The 16,315-nt window shown below is 51.6% G+C and overlaps 1 protein-coding gene across 1 annotated transcript in view; it reads left to right on the forward strand.

Moving 5' to 3' along the window:
* LOC134346249 (CTD nuclear envelope phosphatase 1) overlaps window positions 1–16,315 on the forward strand; it is a 31,570-nt gene that overhangs the window by 11,625 nt on the left and 3,630 nt on the right. Inside the window, exons 2-6 of the mRNA XM_063047574.1 lie at window positions 9,139–9,205; window positions 11,190–11,308; window positions 11,433–11,504; window positions 14,111–14,227; window positions 14,838–14,949. Of these exons, the coding sequence (XP_062903644.1) occupies window positions 9,139–9,205; window positions 11,190–11,308; window positions 11,433–11,504; window positions 14,111–14,227; window positions 14,838–14,949 (487 nt within the window). The remainder of the gene's footprint in view (window positions 1–9,138; window positions 9,206–11,189; window positions 11,309–11,432; window positions 11,505–14,110; window positions 14,228–14,837; window positions 14,950–16,315) is intronic.

The following is a 16,315-nucleotide window of genomic DNA, read 5'->3' on the forward strand; positions in this document are numbered from 1 at the left end:
TGTGTGTGCGTGTGTGTGTGTGCGTGAGTGTGTGCGTGTGCGTGAGTGTGTGTGCGTGTGTGTGCGCGCGCGTGCATGCGAGCGCGTGCGTGTGTGCGCGTGCGTGTGTGCGCGTGTGTGTGTGCGTGAGTGTGTGTGCGTGAGTGTGTGCGCGTGCGTGTGCGTGAGTGTGTGAGTGTGTGTGCGTGAGTGTGTGTGCGTGTGTGTGCGCGTGTGCGTGAGTGTGTGTGCGTGAGTGTGTGTGCGTGTGTGTGCGCGTGTGCGTGAGTGTGTGTGCGTGTGTGAGCGCGTGCGTGTGTGCGCGTGCGTGTGTGTGTGCGTGTGTGTGTGTGCGTGAGTGTGTGCGTGTGCGTGAGTGTGTGTGCGTGAGTGTGTGTGCGTGTGTGTGCGCGGCGTGCATGCGAGCGCGTGCGTGTGTGCGCGTGCGTGTGTGCGCGTGTGTGTGTGCGTGAGTGTGTGTGCGTGAGTGTGTGCGCGTGCGTGTGCGTGAGTGTGTGAGTGTGTGTGCGTGAGTGTGTGTGCGTGTGTGTGCGCGTGTGCGTGAGTGTGTGTGCGTGAGTGTGTGTGCGTGAGTGTGTGTGCGTGTGTGTGCGTGTGTGTGTGCGTGTGTGTGTGTGCGTGTGTGTGTGCGTGAGTGAGTGAGTGTGTGTGCGTGAGTGTGTGTGCGTGCGTGTGTGTGCGTGAGTGTGTGTGCGTGCGTGTGTGTGCGCGCGCGTGCATGCGAGCGCGTGCGTGTGTGCGCGTGTGTGTGTGCGCGTGTGTGTGTGCGTGAGTGTGTGTGCGTGAGTGTGTGTGCGCATGAGTGTGTGTGCGCGTGTGTGTGCGTGAGTGTGTGTGCGCATGAGTGTGTGCGTGCGTGTGTGAGTGTGTGCACGTGTGTGTGCGCATGAGTGTGCGCGTGAGTGTGTGCGAGTGTGTGTGCGAGTGTGTGTGCGCGTGTGTGTGCATGCGTGTGTGCGCGTGTGTGTGTGCGCATGAGTGTGCGCGTGCGTGTGTGTGCGTGCGTGAGTGCGTGTGCGTGTGTGTGTGTGCGTGTGTGAGTGTGTGTGCGTGCGTGAGTGTGTGTGCGTGCGTGTGTGTGCGCATGAGTGTGTGCGCGTGTGTGTGTGCGTGAGTGTGTGTGCGCATGAGTGTGTGCGTGCGTGTGTCGCGTGCGTGAGTGTGTGTGCGTGAGTGTGTGTGTGTGCGTGCGTGTGCGTGTGTGTGTGTGCGTGTGTGAGTGTGTGTGCGTGCGTGAGTGTGTGTGCGTGCGTGTGTGTGCGCATGAGTGTGTGCGCGTGTGTGTGTGCGTGAGTGTGTGTGCGCATGAGTGTGTGCGTGCGTGTGTGAGTGTGTGCACGTGTGTGTGCGCATGAGTGTGCGCGTGTGTGTGTGCGTGAGAGTGTGTGCGCGTGTGTGTGTGCGTGAGTGTGTGTGCGCGTGTGTGTGTGCGTGAGTGTGTGTGCGCGTGTGTGCGCGTGTGTGTGCGCATGAGTGTGCGCGTGCGTGTGTGTGTGCGCGCGCGCGTGTGTGCGCGTGCGTGCGTGAGTGTGAGCGCGTGTGTGTGTGCGCGTGTGTGTGTGCGCGTGCGTGTGCGTGAGTGTGTGAGTGTGTGTGCGTGTGTGTGTGCGTGAGTGTGTGTGCGTGTGTGTGCGCGCGCGTGCATGCGAGCGCGTGCGTGTGTGCGCGTGTGTGTGCGCGTGAGTGTGTGCGTGCGTGTGTGCATGAGTGTGCGTGCGTGTGTGAGTGTGTGTGCGCACGCGCGTGTGTGTGTGCGTGAGTGTGTGTGCGCGTGTGTGTGCATGCGTGTGTGCGCGTGTGTGTGCGCATGAGTGTGCGCATGAGTGTGCGCGTGAGTGTGTGCGTGAGTGTGTGCGTGCGTGTGTGCATGAGTGTGTGCGTGCGTGTGTGAGTGTGTGTGCGCACGCGCGTGTGTGCGCGTGTGTGTGTGCGTGAGTGTGTGTGCGCGTGTGTGTGCTTGCGTGTGTGCGCGTGTGTGTGCGCATGAGTGTGCGCGTGAGTGTGTGCGCGTGTGTGTGCATGCGTGTGTGTGTGCATGCGCGTGTGTGTGCATGCGTGTGTGTGCATGCGTGTGTGTGCGCATGCGTGTGTGTGTGCATGCGTGTGTGTGTGCATGCGTGTGTGTGTGCATGCGTGTGTGTGCGCATGAGTGTGCGCGTGAGTGTGTGCGAGTGTGTGTGCATGCGTGTGTGTGCGCATGAGTGTGCGCGTGCGTGTGTGTGTGCGCGTGCGTGAGTGTGTGCGCGTGTGTGCGCGTGCGTGAGTGAGTGTGCGTGAGTGTGTGTGCGTGCGTGTGCGTGCGTGCGAGTGCGTGCGCATGAGTGTGTGCGCGTGTGTGTGTGCGTGAGTGTGTGTGCGCATGAGTGTGTGCGTGCGTGTGTGAGTGTGTGCACGTGTGTGTGCGCGTGTGTCTGTGCGTGAGTGTGTGTGCGCGTGTGTGTGTGCATGCGTGTGTGCGCGTGTGTGTGCGCATGAGTGTGCGCGTGCGTGTGTGTGTGTGTGCGCGTGCGTGTGTGCGCGTGCGTGCGTGAGTGTGTGCGCGTGTGTTTGTGCGTGTGCGTGAGTGTGTGTGTGTGTGCGTGTGCGTGAGTGTGTGTGCGTGAGTGTGTGTGCGTGAGTGTGTGCGCGTGCGTGTGCGTGAGTGTGTGTGCGTGAGTGTGTGCGTGTGCGTGAGTGTGTGTGCGTGAGTGTGTGTGTGCGTGTGTGTGTGTGCGTGAGTGTGTGCGTGTGTGTGCGTGTGTGTGCGCGCGCGTGCATGCGAGCGCGTGCGTGTGTGCGCGTGCGTGTGTGTGTGCGTGTGTGTGTGTGCGTGAGTGTGTGCGTGTGCGTGAGTGTGTGTGCGTGTGTGTGTGTGCGTGAGTGTGTGCGTGTGCGTGAGTGTGTGTGCGTGTGTGTGCGCGCGCGTGCATGCGAGCGCGTGCGTGTGTGCGCGTGTGTGTGCGCGTGCGTGTGTGCGCGTGTGTGTGTGCGCGTGCGTGTGCGTGAGTGTGTGAGTGTGCGCGTGTGTGTGTGCGCGTGCGTGTGCGTGAGTGTGTGTGTGTGTGTGTGTGTGCGTGCGTGTGTGTGCGCGTGTGCGTGAGTGTGTGTGCGTGAGTGTGTGTGTGCGTGTGTGTGTGTGCGTGAGTGTGTGTGCGTGTGTGAGCGCGTGCGTGTGTGCGCGTGCGTGTGTGTGTGCGTGTGTGTGTGTGCGTGAGTGTGTGCGTGTGCGTGAGTGTGTGTGCGTGAGTGTGTGTGCGTGTGTGTGCGCGGCGTGCATGCGAGCGCGTGCGTGTGTGCGCGTGCGTGTGTGCGCGTGTGTGTGTGCGTGAGTGTGTGTGCGTGAGTGTGTGCGCGTGCGTGTGCGTGAGTGTGTGAGTGTGTGTGCGTGAGTGTGTGTGCGTGTGTGTGCGCGTGTGCGTGAGTGTGTGTGCGTGAGTGTGTGTGCGTGTGTGCGTGTGCGTGTGTGTGTGTGCGTGTGTGTGTGTGCGTGTGTGTGCGTGTGTGTGTGTGCGTGTGTGTGTGTGTGTGTGCGTGAGTGTGTGTGCGTGTGTGTGTGCGTGTGCGTGAGTGTGTGTGCGTGAGTGTGTGTGCGTGTGTGCGCGTGTGTGTGCGTGCGTGCGCGTGTGTGTGTGCGCGTGCGTGTGCGTGAGTGTGTGAGTGTGTGTGCGTGTGTGTGTGTGCGTGCGTGTGTGTGCGTGAGTGTGTGTGCGTGCGTGTGTTTGCGCGCGCGTACATGCGAGCGCGTGCGTGTGTGCGCGTGTGTGTGTGCGCGTGTGTGTGTGCGTGAGTGTGTGTGCGTGAGTGTGTGTGCGCATGAGTGTGTGTGCGCGTGAGTGTGTGTGCGTGCGTGAGTGTGTGTGCGTGTGTGTGCGCATGAGTGTGTGTGCGCGTGTGTGTGTGCTTGAGTGTGTGTGCGCATGAGTGTGTGTGCGCATGAGTGTGTGCGCGTGCGTGTGTGAGTGTGTGCGCGCGCGCGTGTGCGTGAGTGTGTGCGCGTGCGTGTGTGTGTGTGTGTGTGTGGAAAGGGGCTTGGTTTGCTGTGGCAGATTACTGCTGAATATAGGGGACTCGTAATGTTGGCTGGACTGGTGGTGACCGTTGCGGGCTGCCCCCAGCACATCGCCAGGTTGTGTTGGTCGTTAATGCAAACGAGGGATTTCACTTTTTTTTTGATGTATAGTGACCGGCTGATATGGAATCACCAATGCCCTCGAATGGAAAATCCTGCAAAAAGTAGTGGACACAGCCCAGTCCATTACGGGTAAAGCCCTCCCCACCATTGAGCACACATACATGAAACACTGTTGCAGGAAAGCAGCATCCATCATCAGGGATCCCCGCAACCCAGTCCACGCTCTCTTCACAGTACTGCCATCAGGAAGAAGGTACAGGAGCCTCAGGACTCACACCACCTGCTTCAGGAACTTTTATTACCCCTCAGACATTAGGCTCTTGAACCAAAGGGATAGCTCCACTTAACCATCATTGCAATGTTCCCACAACCAACGGACTTACTTTCAAAGACTCTTCATCTCAGGTTCTTGATATTTATTGTTTGTTTATTTATAATTGTAATTATTACTTTTTGTATTTGCACAGTTTGTTGTCTTCTGCATTCTGATCGAATGCCCAGTTAGTGCAGTCTTTCATTGATTCTGTTATGGTTATTTTTCTATTATGGATTTGTTGAGTATACCCACGGGAAATTGAATCTCAGGGTTGTATTTGGTGACATGGATGTACTTTGCTAATAAATTAGCTGTGAACTTTGTTCATGTGACAAATTAGAGACTCTGAACGTGAGTGGTGAGTGGGGATTGGGTTGGGTTGCTGCTCACTGCTGCCACCTACAGGCATGGGCAGGAACCCCTGCCACCCTGGTCTCGCTCTTCTCCCACCCACACCCACCTGCACTGCACTTTCCCCGTGACTCAGCAACAGAATCAGGTTTATTATCACTGATATATGTCGTGAAATTTTTGTTGTTTTGTGTAACATAATGATAAATTAGAAAATAGACAAATCGTGCAAATGGCAGATAAGGAGGTAACCTTCATGGACTATTCAAACATCTGATAGCAGAGAGGAAGAAGCCATTGCTAAAAACACTGAGGCTCCTGTACCACCTCCCTGATGGTAGCAATGAGAAGAGGGCATGTCCTGGACGGTGAGAGTCTCATGACGGATGCCAGCTTCTTGAGGTACTGCCTCTTGTAGACATCCCTAGTGGTGGGGAGGGCTGTGATCTACAACCCTCTGCAGCTTTTTCAAATCGTGTATTGGGAACTCCATTCTAGGCTGTGATACAACATGTCAGGATGTTCTCCACTGTATATCTATAAAAATTCGCAATGTTCTTTGGTGACATACCAAATCTCCTCAATCTCTGAATGAAGTATAGCCACTGTTGTTCCTTCTTTGTAATTGCATCAATATGTGGGGCCAGGGTAGATCCTCAGAGATGTTGGCAGCCAGGAGCTTGGAACTCCTCACCCTTTCCACTGCTGACCCCTAGAGGGCTGCTGTTCCCCTTCCTGAACTCCACAGTCCATTCTTTGGTCTTGGTGACGTTGAGTACAAGGTTGTCGTTGTGACACCACTCAACCAGCTGATATATCTCACTTCTCCTCGTCGCCATCTGAAATTCTGCCAACAACACTGGCAAATGTATTGATGGCATCTGAGCTGTGTCTGGCCACACAGTCATGGGTGTAGAGGGAGTAGGGCAGTGGGTTAAGCACACATCACTCAGGTGTGCCGGTGTTTCTCAGCGAGGAGGAAGTATTATTTCTAATCCACACTGACTGTGGAGTCCCGGTGAGGAAATCAAGGATCCAGTTGCAGAGGAAGGTACAGATGATTGTGTTTGGGAGCTTAGTGATTAGAACTGAGGGCACGATTGTGTTGAACACTGGGCTGTAATCAATAAACAGCAGCCTGACAGAGGTATTGCTGTTGTCCAAGGGATCAAGGCTGATTGGAGAGCCAGTGCCAGGGAAATTGTTGTGGTGATAGGAAAGTTGCCGAGGGTCCAGGTCCTTGCTGAGACAGAAGTTCACAGAAATGTGCACAAACACACACACAGACGCACGCACACACATACACACACACATGTGCACATGTGCTCGTGCACACTCTCACACACTCACACGCACACACACGTGTGCACTCTCACGCACGCACACACGGCACTTACTTTTTGTAGGAGGAGCCTGATGGGAGAAGAGATGAGGAATTTCTTGAGACAGAGGATGGTGACTGACTTGGCTCCTTGGCTCCTCAGTGGAGTACAGACCATCAATGAGCTGCTATGGCTGGAATTGAGCAATGTGTCTGTAATCCATTGCATCCACTCTACAGGGGGTTGGCCTTTCCACCGCTCATGATGGGGATGTACGGTTGGACTTTGAGAGGCAGATGGTAGTGCATCTGTGGAACTCATTGCCACAGACAGCTGTGGCATTAGGTATATCTGAAGTGGTAGGTTCTTAGTCAGTAGGGGGTCAAAGGTTAAGGGGCGAAAGCAGGAGAATTGGGTTGCCATGATCGAATGGCAGAGCATACTCGATGGGCCAAATAGCCTGATTCAATCCCCATGTCTTATGGTCAAAATGGTGGCAATTCATTTTTACTAGAACAATGAGGGGTAACTTGTTGAATTAATTTACTGTCTGTTATGCCGCTGGTGTTGCTGGCAGCAGTGAAGGTCCTCCATCTGCCTGTATGGAAGGAAAGTTCATTGCTGTTTCAGGACAATTGTTTTTTGACCAGTCAGGGTTGTTAGCCGTGAGCTGAACCCCCAGACCCGGACCCATGGACCACTCTTAGTCAGGCCACTACCCTTTGACCTGTTTGGCATGGGTGACCCTACCAAGAGCCACAACATAAAGCCCTGACTCCAGCCAGCATCGCTCTCCGAGTCATTGAGGTACGCAAGCCTCCAAACCCTATGACAAGGTTGTGGTCCTCTTGGAGGTAACTCATTGAAGCCTACTGAATATTGGAAGGCCTAGATGAGTGGACATTAACAGAATGTTTCCTACAGTGGGGGAGTCTTGGGCCAGAGGGTAGAGCCTCAGAATACAAGGTCATCCTTTAGAAGAGAGATGAGAGATCCCTTCAGCCAGAGGGTGGTGAATCTGTGGAATTCTTTGCCACAGCCGGCTGTGGAGGCCAAATCATTGGGTATTTTTAAGGCAGAGGGTGATAGGTTCTTGATTAGTCAGGGCATCAAAAGTTAGAGGCAGAAGGTAGGAAAATGGGGTTAAGAGTAAAAGTAAATCAGCCATGATTGAATGTCCAAGAAGATTCAATGGGCAGAGCATAGAAGAAAGGGAAGGAGGATTCAAACCAGAGGGAGGCAATAGGCAGGTGAGGGGAAGGGGGTGAGTGAAATGCTTCTAATGTCTGATTCCCTGATTCCTTGTAAGAGAAGGTTCCTGCTCCCTAAACTGGTCTCTGCGGAACTGTACCGGTTGTCGTAACACTCTTACTTGTATTTTTAAAGCTCTCAGTATTCTGGGACCAGAGTACATCACAAAATCACTATTGTTTTATAATCCTGCTCAAACTCTCCGGTCGCCTTCTGCTGGTCCCTTAAATTTAAACAGTCCCCTCAAAAGATAATTGGCAGGCCAGCCTTTCTGAACTACGCTGCTAAACTGTGAAGATGAACATTTAAAACTCTAGGGGATTGAGGCTCAACTGACACGTTTGAACACCAGCTCAAAACCTGTTTAATTTAACCTTGCTTTTAACTAATTTCATTTAGTCTTTTATTTTCATGTTTGCATTGTAAAGCACTTTGAACTACGTTGTCTGCGTGAAAAGTGTTCTGTAAATAAGTTATTATTATTATTATTACTGGTGGCGTAGTGGCATCAGCGAAGGCTCCCGAGTTTGAATCCAGCCAGCTCCCCTGGCATGCTTTCCATCCATGCTGGGTTGAGCGTCAAGCGAGCAACTGGGCCTTGTAAAAATAAGAAAGCCTGTTTAAAAAAAAACCACCATCATGACGACGTCCGGATGACTCCACTCGGAGTTAAGGGCTCTCTTGTTCTATTATTATTATCACAAAGCCAGTGATTGGAATTCAATTCCTGCCCCTGGTTGTAAGGAGCTTATATGTTCTCCCTGTAACCACGTGGGTTTCTTCCCACAGTCCAAAGACGTACTGATTTGTGTTGGTAAGTCGTGGGCATGCTACGTTGGTGCCAGAAGGCAGAATGCCCACAGCACATCCTCAGACTGTGTTGGTCGTTGACAGAAATGTCGTGTTTCACCAGATGCTTCAATGTACACGTGACAGATAAAGCTATTTGTTTCACTGACCCCTGGATCAAAGTAGACTTTTGGATTGTCTGAGTTCGGTGCTGATTTTGCCTATTAAACTGTTGCTATATTGTGAGGTGTGAGCTGATCAATGCTGTGTTCCTGTGTAGACCAGGAGGTGACCGGCTCCCCAGCTAAAATTCTCTCTCTGCTCAGGGTTTTACGGGTGCCTCAGGGCAGTCAGGAAATGGCCCAGGTGAAAGAATTCTCAAGAAGAGACTAATGGTGATCAGCAGCTCCTGGGGTCAAGGCCTGAAGATCATAGTCCCATGATCAGTGAGTCATGGGGTAGTCGATGGCTCGATCTCCAAGAGTCTGGAAGTGGCCCGTCACAGGGTTGGAAGTGTGTGTGTGAGAGAGAGACAGAGAGAGAGAGAGAGAGAGAAAATAAAAAGTCGGCCCAAAACATCAACTCACAAACATGAGAGATTCTGCAGATGCTGGAATCCAGAGCAACACACTCAAAATGCTGGAGGAACTCAGCAGGCCAGGCAGCATCTATGGAAAAAAAGTACAAATTTGGCCTGAAACATCGACTGTACTGTTTTCCATAGCTGCTGCCTGACCTGCTGAGTTCCTCCAGCATTTAGTGGTGTGTTTTGGTCTGGATTTCTGGCATCTGCAGAATCTCTTGTTGATTTTATTTTGCTGTTGTTTTGTTCTGCTGAACACTGGGGCTATGCAGTGTTGGCACCGGACTCTGTCGAGACACCTGAGGGCTGCCGCCAGCACATCCTTAGGCTGGGTTGGTTGTTAACACAATTGACACTTCTCACTGTGTCTGGTAAATAAATTAATCTGAATCTCTGAACCCTCTGATTTCTGCAGATTATTCAGTATCAGACAGTCCGATATGATATTCTACCTCTCTCGCCCATCTCAAGGAACAGACTCAGTGAGTATCTGCTAGGCTTGGTGCTTGTTCCCGGAATGCCTCACCATTCCCCCCTACCCCTCTGAGCTCCTGAGTGGGATGTAGAACCATCAAGCCAGGCCCTCTAGCCCAACTCGTCTCTGCCGACTGTGTTGCCCAGTGAGCAAGTCCCATCTGCCTGTACCTGGCCCGTCATCCTCTGAACTTCCCCTAACATGGACTTATCCAGACGGCTTTTAAACCTTGTTAATCTGCCCGCCTCAGCACCATCTCTGGTAGCTTATTCCAAACAGGCACCACACCTTGTGTAAAGAAGCTGCCCCTGACATCCCTTTTAAATCTCCTGCCTCTGACCATGAACCTGTGCTCTCTGGTCTTTAGTACCTCTTCACTGGGTAAACATGAGTTGTGTCACCAGTGCGCAGGAACAGAATGTGATGGATACGGCCCAGTCCATCACAGGTAAAGCCCTCCCCACCATTCAGCACATTTACATGGAGCACTGGCACAAGAAAGCTGCATCCTTCAAAACTCCCACTATCCAAGCCTTGCTGTCTTTGTACTACCACCAGCAGGTACGGGAGCCGTAGGTCCCACCCCACCAGGCTCAGGGACAGTTATTACCACTCAACCAGCACGGATAACTTTACTCACCACAACTCTGAACATCCTACAACCTACAGGCTCACTTTCAAGGGACTCATTAAAGCTGGTGATCTCAATTACTTGTTTATTTTTCTTTACGCATTTTGTCCTTTGCAGATTGGTTGTCTTTATATATGGATAGTTTTCATAAATTATTTTAAAATATTTTTTCTTGTAAATACCTGCTAGAAAATCTGAAGGTAGTACATAATAGCAAATTTACTTTGAACTCTGAACGTTGACTTCCCAGAATGCGTCACTTTGCAGTGGTCAGGGTTAAATTCCATTGCCACTGCTCTGTCAAACTTCCAACCTAATTGATACCCTCCTTATCTTGCTATCTGCAATGCCAAGAGTTCAATATTCAGACCACTGGCTCAATGCCATCAAAACCTTCATTAAAATATACCTCTAAACCTATAGCTACAAATGTGCATCATCTGTTCTCAGCCCTCAAACTATAACCATGAGCCATAGGAGCATGATTAGGCCATTTGGCCCATAGAATCTGCTCCCATCCCATCATGTCTGATTTACTAACCCTCTCAACTCCATTCCCCTTCCCTCTCCCTTTGACGTCCTCACTAATTAAGAATCTATCAACCTCCACGTTAAGTATACACAATGAATTGGCTTCACACACACACACACACACACACACACTTTTATTATCCTTCTGAACCCCATTCTCCTGACTTCTCCCCATATCCTTTGACGCTTTGACTGATCAGGAACTGTGTAATCTCCACATGGAATATTCCCAGTGACCTGGCCTCGAGAGCCGTCTATGGCAATGAATTCCACAGATTCACTTATGTCTGAAATTCCCCCTTATCGCTGTTCTAAATGGCCGTGGTCCTACAAGGCGGTGCCCTCTAGTCCCCTAGTCTCTCCCACTATTGGAAACATCCTCTCCATCCAGGCTGCTCAACATTTAACACGTTTCAGTGAGATACCACCCCTTCCCCTCCCCATTCTTCCAAGTTCCAGTGAGTACGGGTCCAGAGTCGCCAAACATTATACCGTCCTCACATGCTAACCCTTTCATCCCCAGAATCATTCTAGTAAACCTCCACTGGACCCTGGTTCCGATACCTCGCCCAAACAGTACAGTTGTGCCGAATTAATTAAGTACCTAATCGCATCTACCTATATCCTTCGATTCCCAGCACATGAACGTGCCCACCACATCTTCACCAACTCCTCCAGCAGTGTGTTCCTGCCATGGCACGTCTCCATTGAACTTGCTGTCTGCCAGCTTAAATGCATTTTGTGTAGTGTGAGAGATTTTGATCCTGGGAAGGAGGTGGCGGCTGTCCATTCCAGACTGTAACCTGTCGACAACTCCTTTCTGTCTCAGGTCAAGTGAAGGGAAAAGTGCTGGTGCTTGACCTGGATGAAACGTTAATTCACTCTCACCATGACGGTGTGCTGAGGCCCACCGTCCGACCAGGAACGCCGCCCGACTTTATATTAAAGGTAACCGCTGCCTGCGTGTGTGTGTGAGGAGTGGGGAGGAACAGAGGTTCTGTTGGGTGAGAGAGAGGCAGAGCTCAGGGCTGTCCTGTACTAACTCCCGCTCTACCCACCTCTCTCCCTGCAGGTTGTGATCGACAAACACCCAGTCCGGTTCTTTGTCCATAAACGACCGCACGTCGATTTCTTCTTGGAGGTGGTGAGTGTCAGCAGGCTTGGGGAGGGGAGAGTGGGGACACAAACTTGTCCAGTGAAGGAACACACCTGAAATGACTGGCTTTCCTGTCTGTACTCATAGAGTCATAGAGGAGTACTGCACAGAGACAGGTCCTTTGGTCCATCTAGTCCATGCTGAACCATTTAAACTGCCTACTCTCATCGACCTGCACTGGGACCACAGCCCTCCATACCCCTACCATCCATGTACTAGTCCAAACTTCTCTTGAACATTTAAATCGAGCTCACATGCAACACTTGTGCTCTCATGACCCTCTGGGTGAAAAAGTTTCCCCTCATGTTCCCTTTAAACTTTTCACCTTTTGCCCTTATCACATGACCTCTAGTTATAGTCCTACCCAACCTCAGTGGAAAAAGCCTGCTTGCATTTACCCTGTCGATACCCCTCACAATTTTGTATACCTCTATCAAATCTCCCCTCAATCATCTACGTTCTAAGGAATAAAGTCCTGTCTATTCAATCTTTCCTTATAACTCGGGTCCTCCAGACCCAGCAACATCCTTGTAAGTTTTCTCTGTACTCTCTCAATCTTATTTACATCTTTCCTGTAGGTAGGTGACCAAAACTGCACACAATACCTCAAACTGGGCCTCACCAATGTCTTGTACAACTTCAACATACCAAACTATCATTTTGATGTATGAAGGCCAATATGCCAAAAACTTTCTCTATGACCCTCTCTACCTGTGACGCCACTTTCAGTGAAATGACAGACCTGTATCCATTCCCACTTTTTAAAAAAATTTTGTTTGTTCATTTAGTAAAAACTCAGGAAGCACTTAATAAAAATACAAATGCGTTTATGAGCTTTGGTGTTTGTGACGTTATGAGGTGGTTAAAGCCATTTCATACACAAGGCTCTCTCTTTCTCAGACTGATCTGTCCTGAATTCCAGATTAGTTTTCTCATTTGTCAGCAACTTTTTATTTGTTGATTTTTATTTCACAATTCAGCCCTGTAGCAGGTCTTTCTAGTCCATCCAGCCCATGCCACTCAATTACACTCATGTGACCAATTAACCTTCTAACTCGTACGCCTTTTGGACAGTGGGAAGAAACTGGAGCACCCACGCGCGGTCACTGAGGGAACGTGCGTCACTGTGCAGACGTCGTAGGGAGCCGTGCGGTCACTGAGGGAACACGCGTCACTGTGCAGACGTCGTAGGGAGCCGCGCGGTCACTGAGGGAACGTGCGTCACTGTGCAGACGTCGTAGGGAGCCACACGGTCACTGAGGGAACGTGCGTCACTGTGCAGACGTCGTAGGGAGCCGTGCGGTCACTGAGGGAACGCGCGCCACTGTGTAAACGTCGTAGGGAGCCGTGCGGTCACTGAGGGAACGCGCGTCACTGTGCAGACGTCGTAGGGAGCCGCGCGGTCACTGAGGGAACGTGCGTCACTGTGCAAACGTCGTAGGGAGCCGCGCGGTCACTGAGGGAACGTGCGTCACTGTGCAAACATCGTAGGGAGCCGCGCGGTCACTGAGGGAACGCGCGCCACAGTGTAAACGTCGTAGGGAGCCGTGCGGTCACTGAGGGAACGCGCGCCACTGTGTAAACGTCGTAGGGAGCCGTGCGGTCACTGAGGGAACGCGCGTCACTGTGCAGACGTCGTAGGGAGCCGCGCGGTCACTGAGGGAACGTGCGTCACTGTGCAAACGTCGTAGGGAGCCGCGCGGTCACTGAGGGAACGTGCGTCACTGTGCAAACGTCGTAGGAAGCCGCGCGGTCACTGAGGGAACACGCGCCACAGTGTAAACGTCGTAGGGAGCCGTGCGGTCACTGAGGGAACGCGCGTCACTGTGTAAACGTCGTAGGGAGCCGCGCGGTCACTGAGGGAACGCGCGTCACTGTGCAAACGTCGTAGGGAGCCGCACGGTCACTGAGGGAACGCGCGTCCCTGTGCAAACGTCGTAGGGAGCCGCGCGGTCACTGAGGGAACGCGCGTCGTCGTGCAAACGCCGTAGGGAGCCCTTGGCTTTTGCAGAGGACTGTATTTGTCAACGTGGAGGGGAGAGCGCGTTTGTAAATCTGGTGGGAGCTAAGGATGTTGGGAATACTGAGGGAGGGGTATGAGACAGGTGTCAGAGAAGGAGTGCAGGGGCAGGGGTCGGTACGGTGCAGTTATACCCAGCTCTGAGACACCACACAAGGTCTTTGATTTATTGATCACTACAGAATATCTCTCTGGTGCTTCCCGCTCCCTCCCCTCTCCCTTCCCCTTTTCCCAACCATGATTCCCTCTCTCTGCTCCCTTCCCACTCCCAGTCCACAGTAGAGACCCATATCAGAATCAGGTTATCATCACTCACACATGTCATGAAATTAGCTTTTTGTTTTGTGGCAGCAGTACAGTAAAATGACTACAGTACTGTGCAAAAGTCGTAGATATCTTAGCTATATACAGCTACAAGTAAAAGTTTACAATTACCGGGTTTTGCAATTACCGGGTTTTCTGCATTTCTGTACGGGGCCGTGACAACAATCTCGGGAGGGCGAGGCAAACTGATGGGCCAGCAGTGCCCCCTCTCTCTGTCCTGACTGACTGTCTTCCCTGCTCCTGCCTGTAGGTCAGTCAGTGGTATGAATTGGTGGTCTTCACGGCCAGCATGGAAATTTACGGCTCTGCCGTGGCCGACAAGTTGGATAATAACAGAGGGATTCTAAAGCGAAGGTATTACAGACAGGTAAGGACATGACTCCACACATTACTGGGGTGGGGTTGCAATAAGACATTCGGACCATAAAACATTGCAGCAAAATTACACCATTTGGCCCATCGAGTCTGCTCCGCCATTCTGTCATTGCTGAACTACTATCCCTTTCAACCCCATTCTCCTGCCTTCTCCACGTAAACTTGGACACCCTTACTAATCAAGTACCTTAAAAACCTCTGCTATAAATATATTCAACAACTTGGCCTTCCACCCACGTGTGCGCGTGCACACACACTTTGTCGAAACACAGTGAAATACTTTGCTTGACCCGTGCAGTCCGAGAATGTGCTGGCGGCAGCCCCTGCCAACATAGTGTGTACAAAAGTTACTAACCCTGAGACTTTGGAGTGTGGGAGGAAACCCACGCGGTCACGGGGACAGCGTACAAACTCCTCGCCAACAGCGACGGGAAATGAACCCGGGTCGCTGGCACCGTAAGCGTTGCGCTAACCGCTCACTGCACTGCTACGCTGTGCACACCTGCAGTGATGGTTCACTGCTTGTAAAGTCTGCCTCTTGTATCTGAACTGTTCCGTCTCTCCTCTCCTCCACCCTCCAATACGCATCATGTTTGGCACAGCACTGTACGCTGGAGTTGGGTAGCTACATTAAAGACCTCTCCGTGGTGCACAGTGACCTTTCCAGCATCGTCATTCTAGACAACTCTCCTGGAGCCTACAGAAGCCATCCAGGTAAGGGGCGTGGGCTCTGGCAATGTTTTACCCATTGGCATGTTGTCCCTGTCTCTCCAGGCTTTGCCGTTTACCCGTCCTGCCAGCCGCCAGCCTCCAGCCTCAGAACCAGCAATGAGGGAGCAGCGGGCTGTTGATGTGGTTGTCGTGCTGCAGCCATTAAACCTGGGATGATACTCGGAATAAGATGCAGGTTTATTTAGAGGCATTCAGTGAGAACTGTCATTTACGTGTCCGCAGATGGGCTGGGGGTAGCCTGCCAAGTACCACTGTGCTTCCCGTGCAACTCACTAACCCTGACCCCTATGTCTTTGGGATGTGGGAGGAAACCAGAGCACCCGGAGGAAACCCACACGGTCACGGGGAGAACGTACAAACTCCTTACAGGAGGCGATGGGAATTGAACCCTGGTCGCCAGTACAGTAGAGCATTGTGATAACCACTACGCCACGGTGCCACACCAGTTCTTTCTGCACTGCTCTCAAAGTCCCTTTTTCACTTGTCTTCATGCGTCTATTCATCAGTCCTTCCACAACTTTCCTTAAAAATTCCCTCCATTCCAGGCGGCTCTCCTATACTCTTTCAGATGTCATCACATCCTATGGTGTAGCAAACTCCGAGTACAGACCGACACGTGTTTTATACAGCTGCAGGTCCCAACTCTTTATTCAGATAAATTAATCACATGCAAGGGATGCTGGAAAGCCGGATCACCCAAAGTCCGGAAGGGTCCTGGGGCCAAACATGGACTGTTTATTCCTCTCCATAGATGCTGCCTGACCACCTGAGTTCCTCCAGCAGTTTTTGGAACTCCGAATCAGGCTTATTATCACTGAGATACACTCGTGTATGTTCATCGTCTTCTCCTGCTGTAGCCCATCCTCTTCAAGGTTTGATGTGTTGTGTGTTCACAGATGCTGTTCTGCATACCGCTGTTGTAACGTGTGGTTATTTGAGTTACTGTATCTTTCCTATCTCTTTGAACCAGTCTGACCATTCTCCTCTGACCTCTCACTAATAAGGCATCTTCACCTACACTGGATTTTTTTCCCCCACACCATTCTCTGTAAACTGTAGAGGAACTGTTGTGCATGAAAATCCCAGGAGAGCAATAGTTTCTGAGATACTCAAACCTCCCCATCTGGCACCAGAAATCATTCCATGGTCAAAGTCTCTTAGATCACATTTCTTCCTCGTTTTGATGTTTGGTCTGAACAACAACTGAACCTCTTGACCATGTCTGCATGCTCTTATGCATTGGGTTGCTGCCACATGATTAAGTTTACATTAACGAGCGGGTATATAGGTGTGTGTATGCTGTGTGATTTAGAAGGATGAGAGGAGTTCTTATAGAAACATATAAAAT

This window comes from Mobula hypostoma, chromosome 5, assembly GCF_963921235.1.
Source record: "Mobula hypostoma chromosome 5, sMobHyp1.1, whole genome shotgun sequence".
Taxonomy (NCBI): domain Eukaryota; kingdom Metazoa; phylum Chordata; class Chondrichthyes; order Myliobatiformes; family Myliobatidae; genus Mobula; species Mobula hypostoma.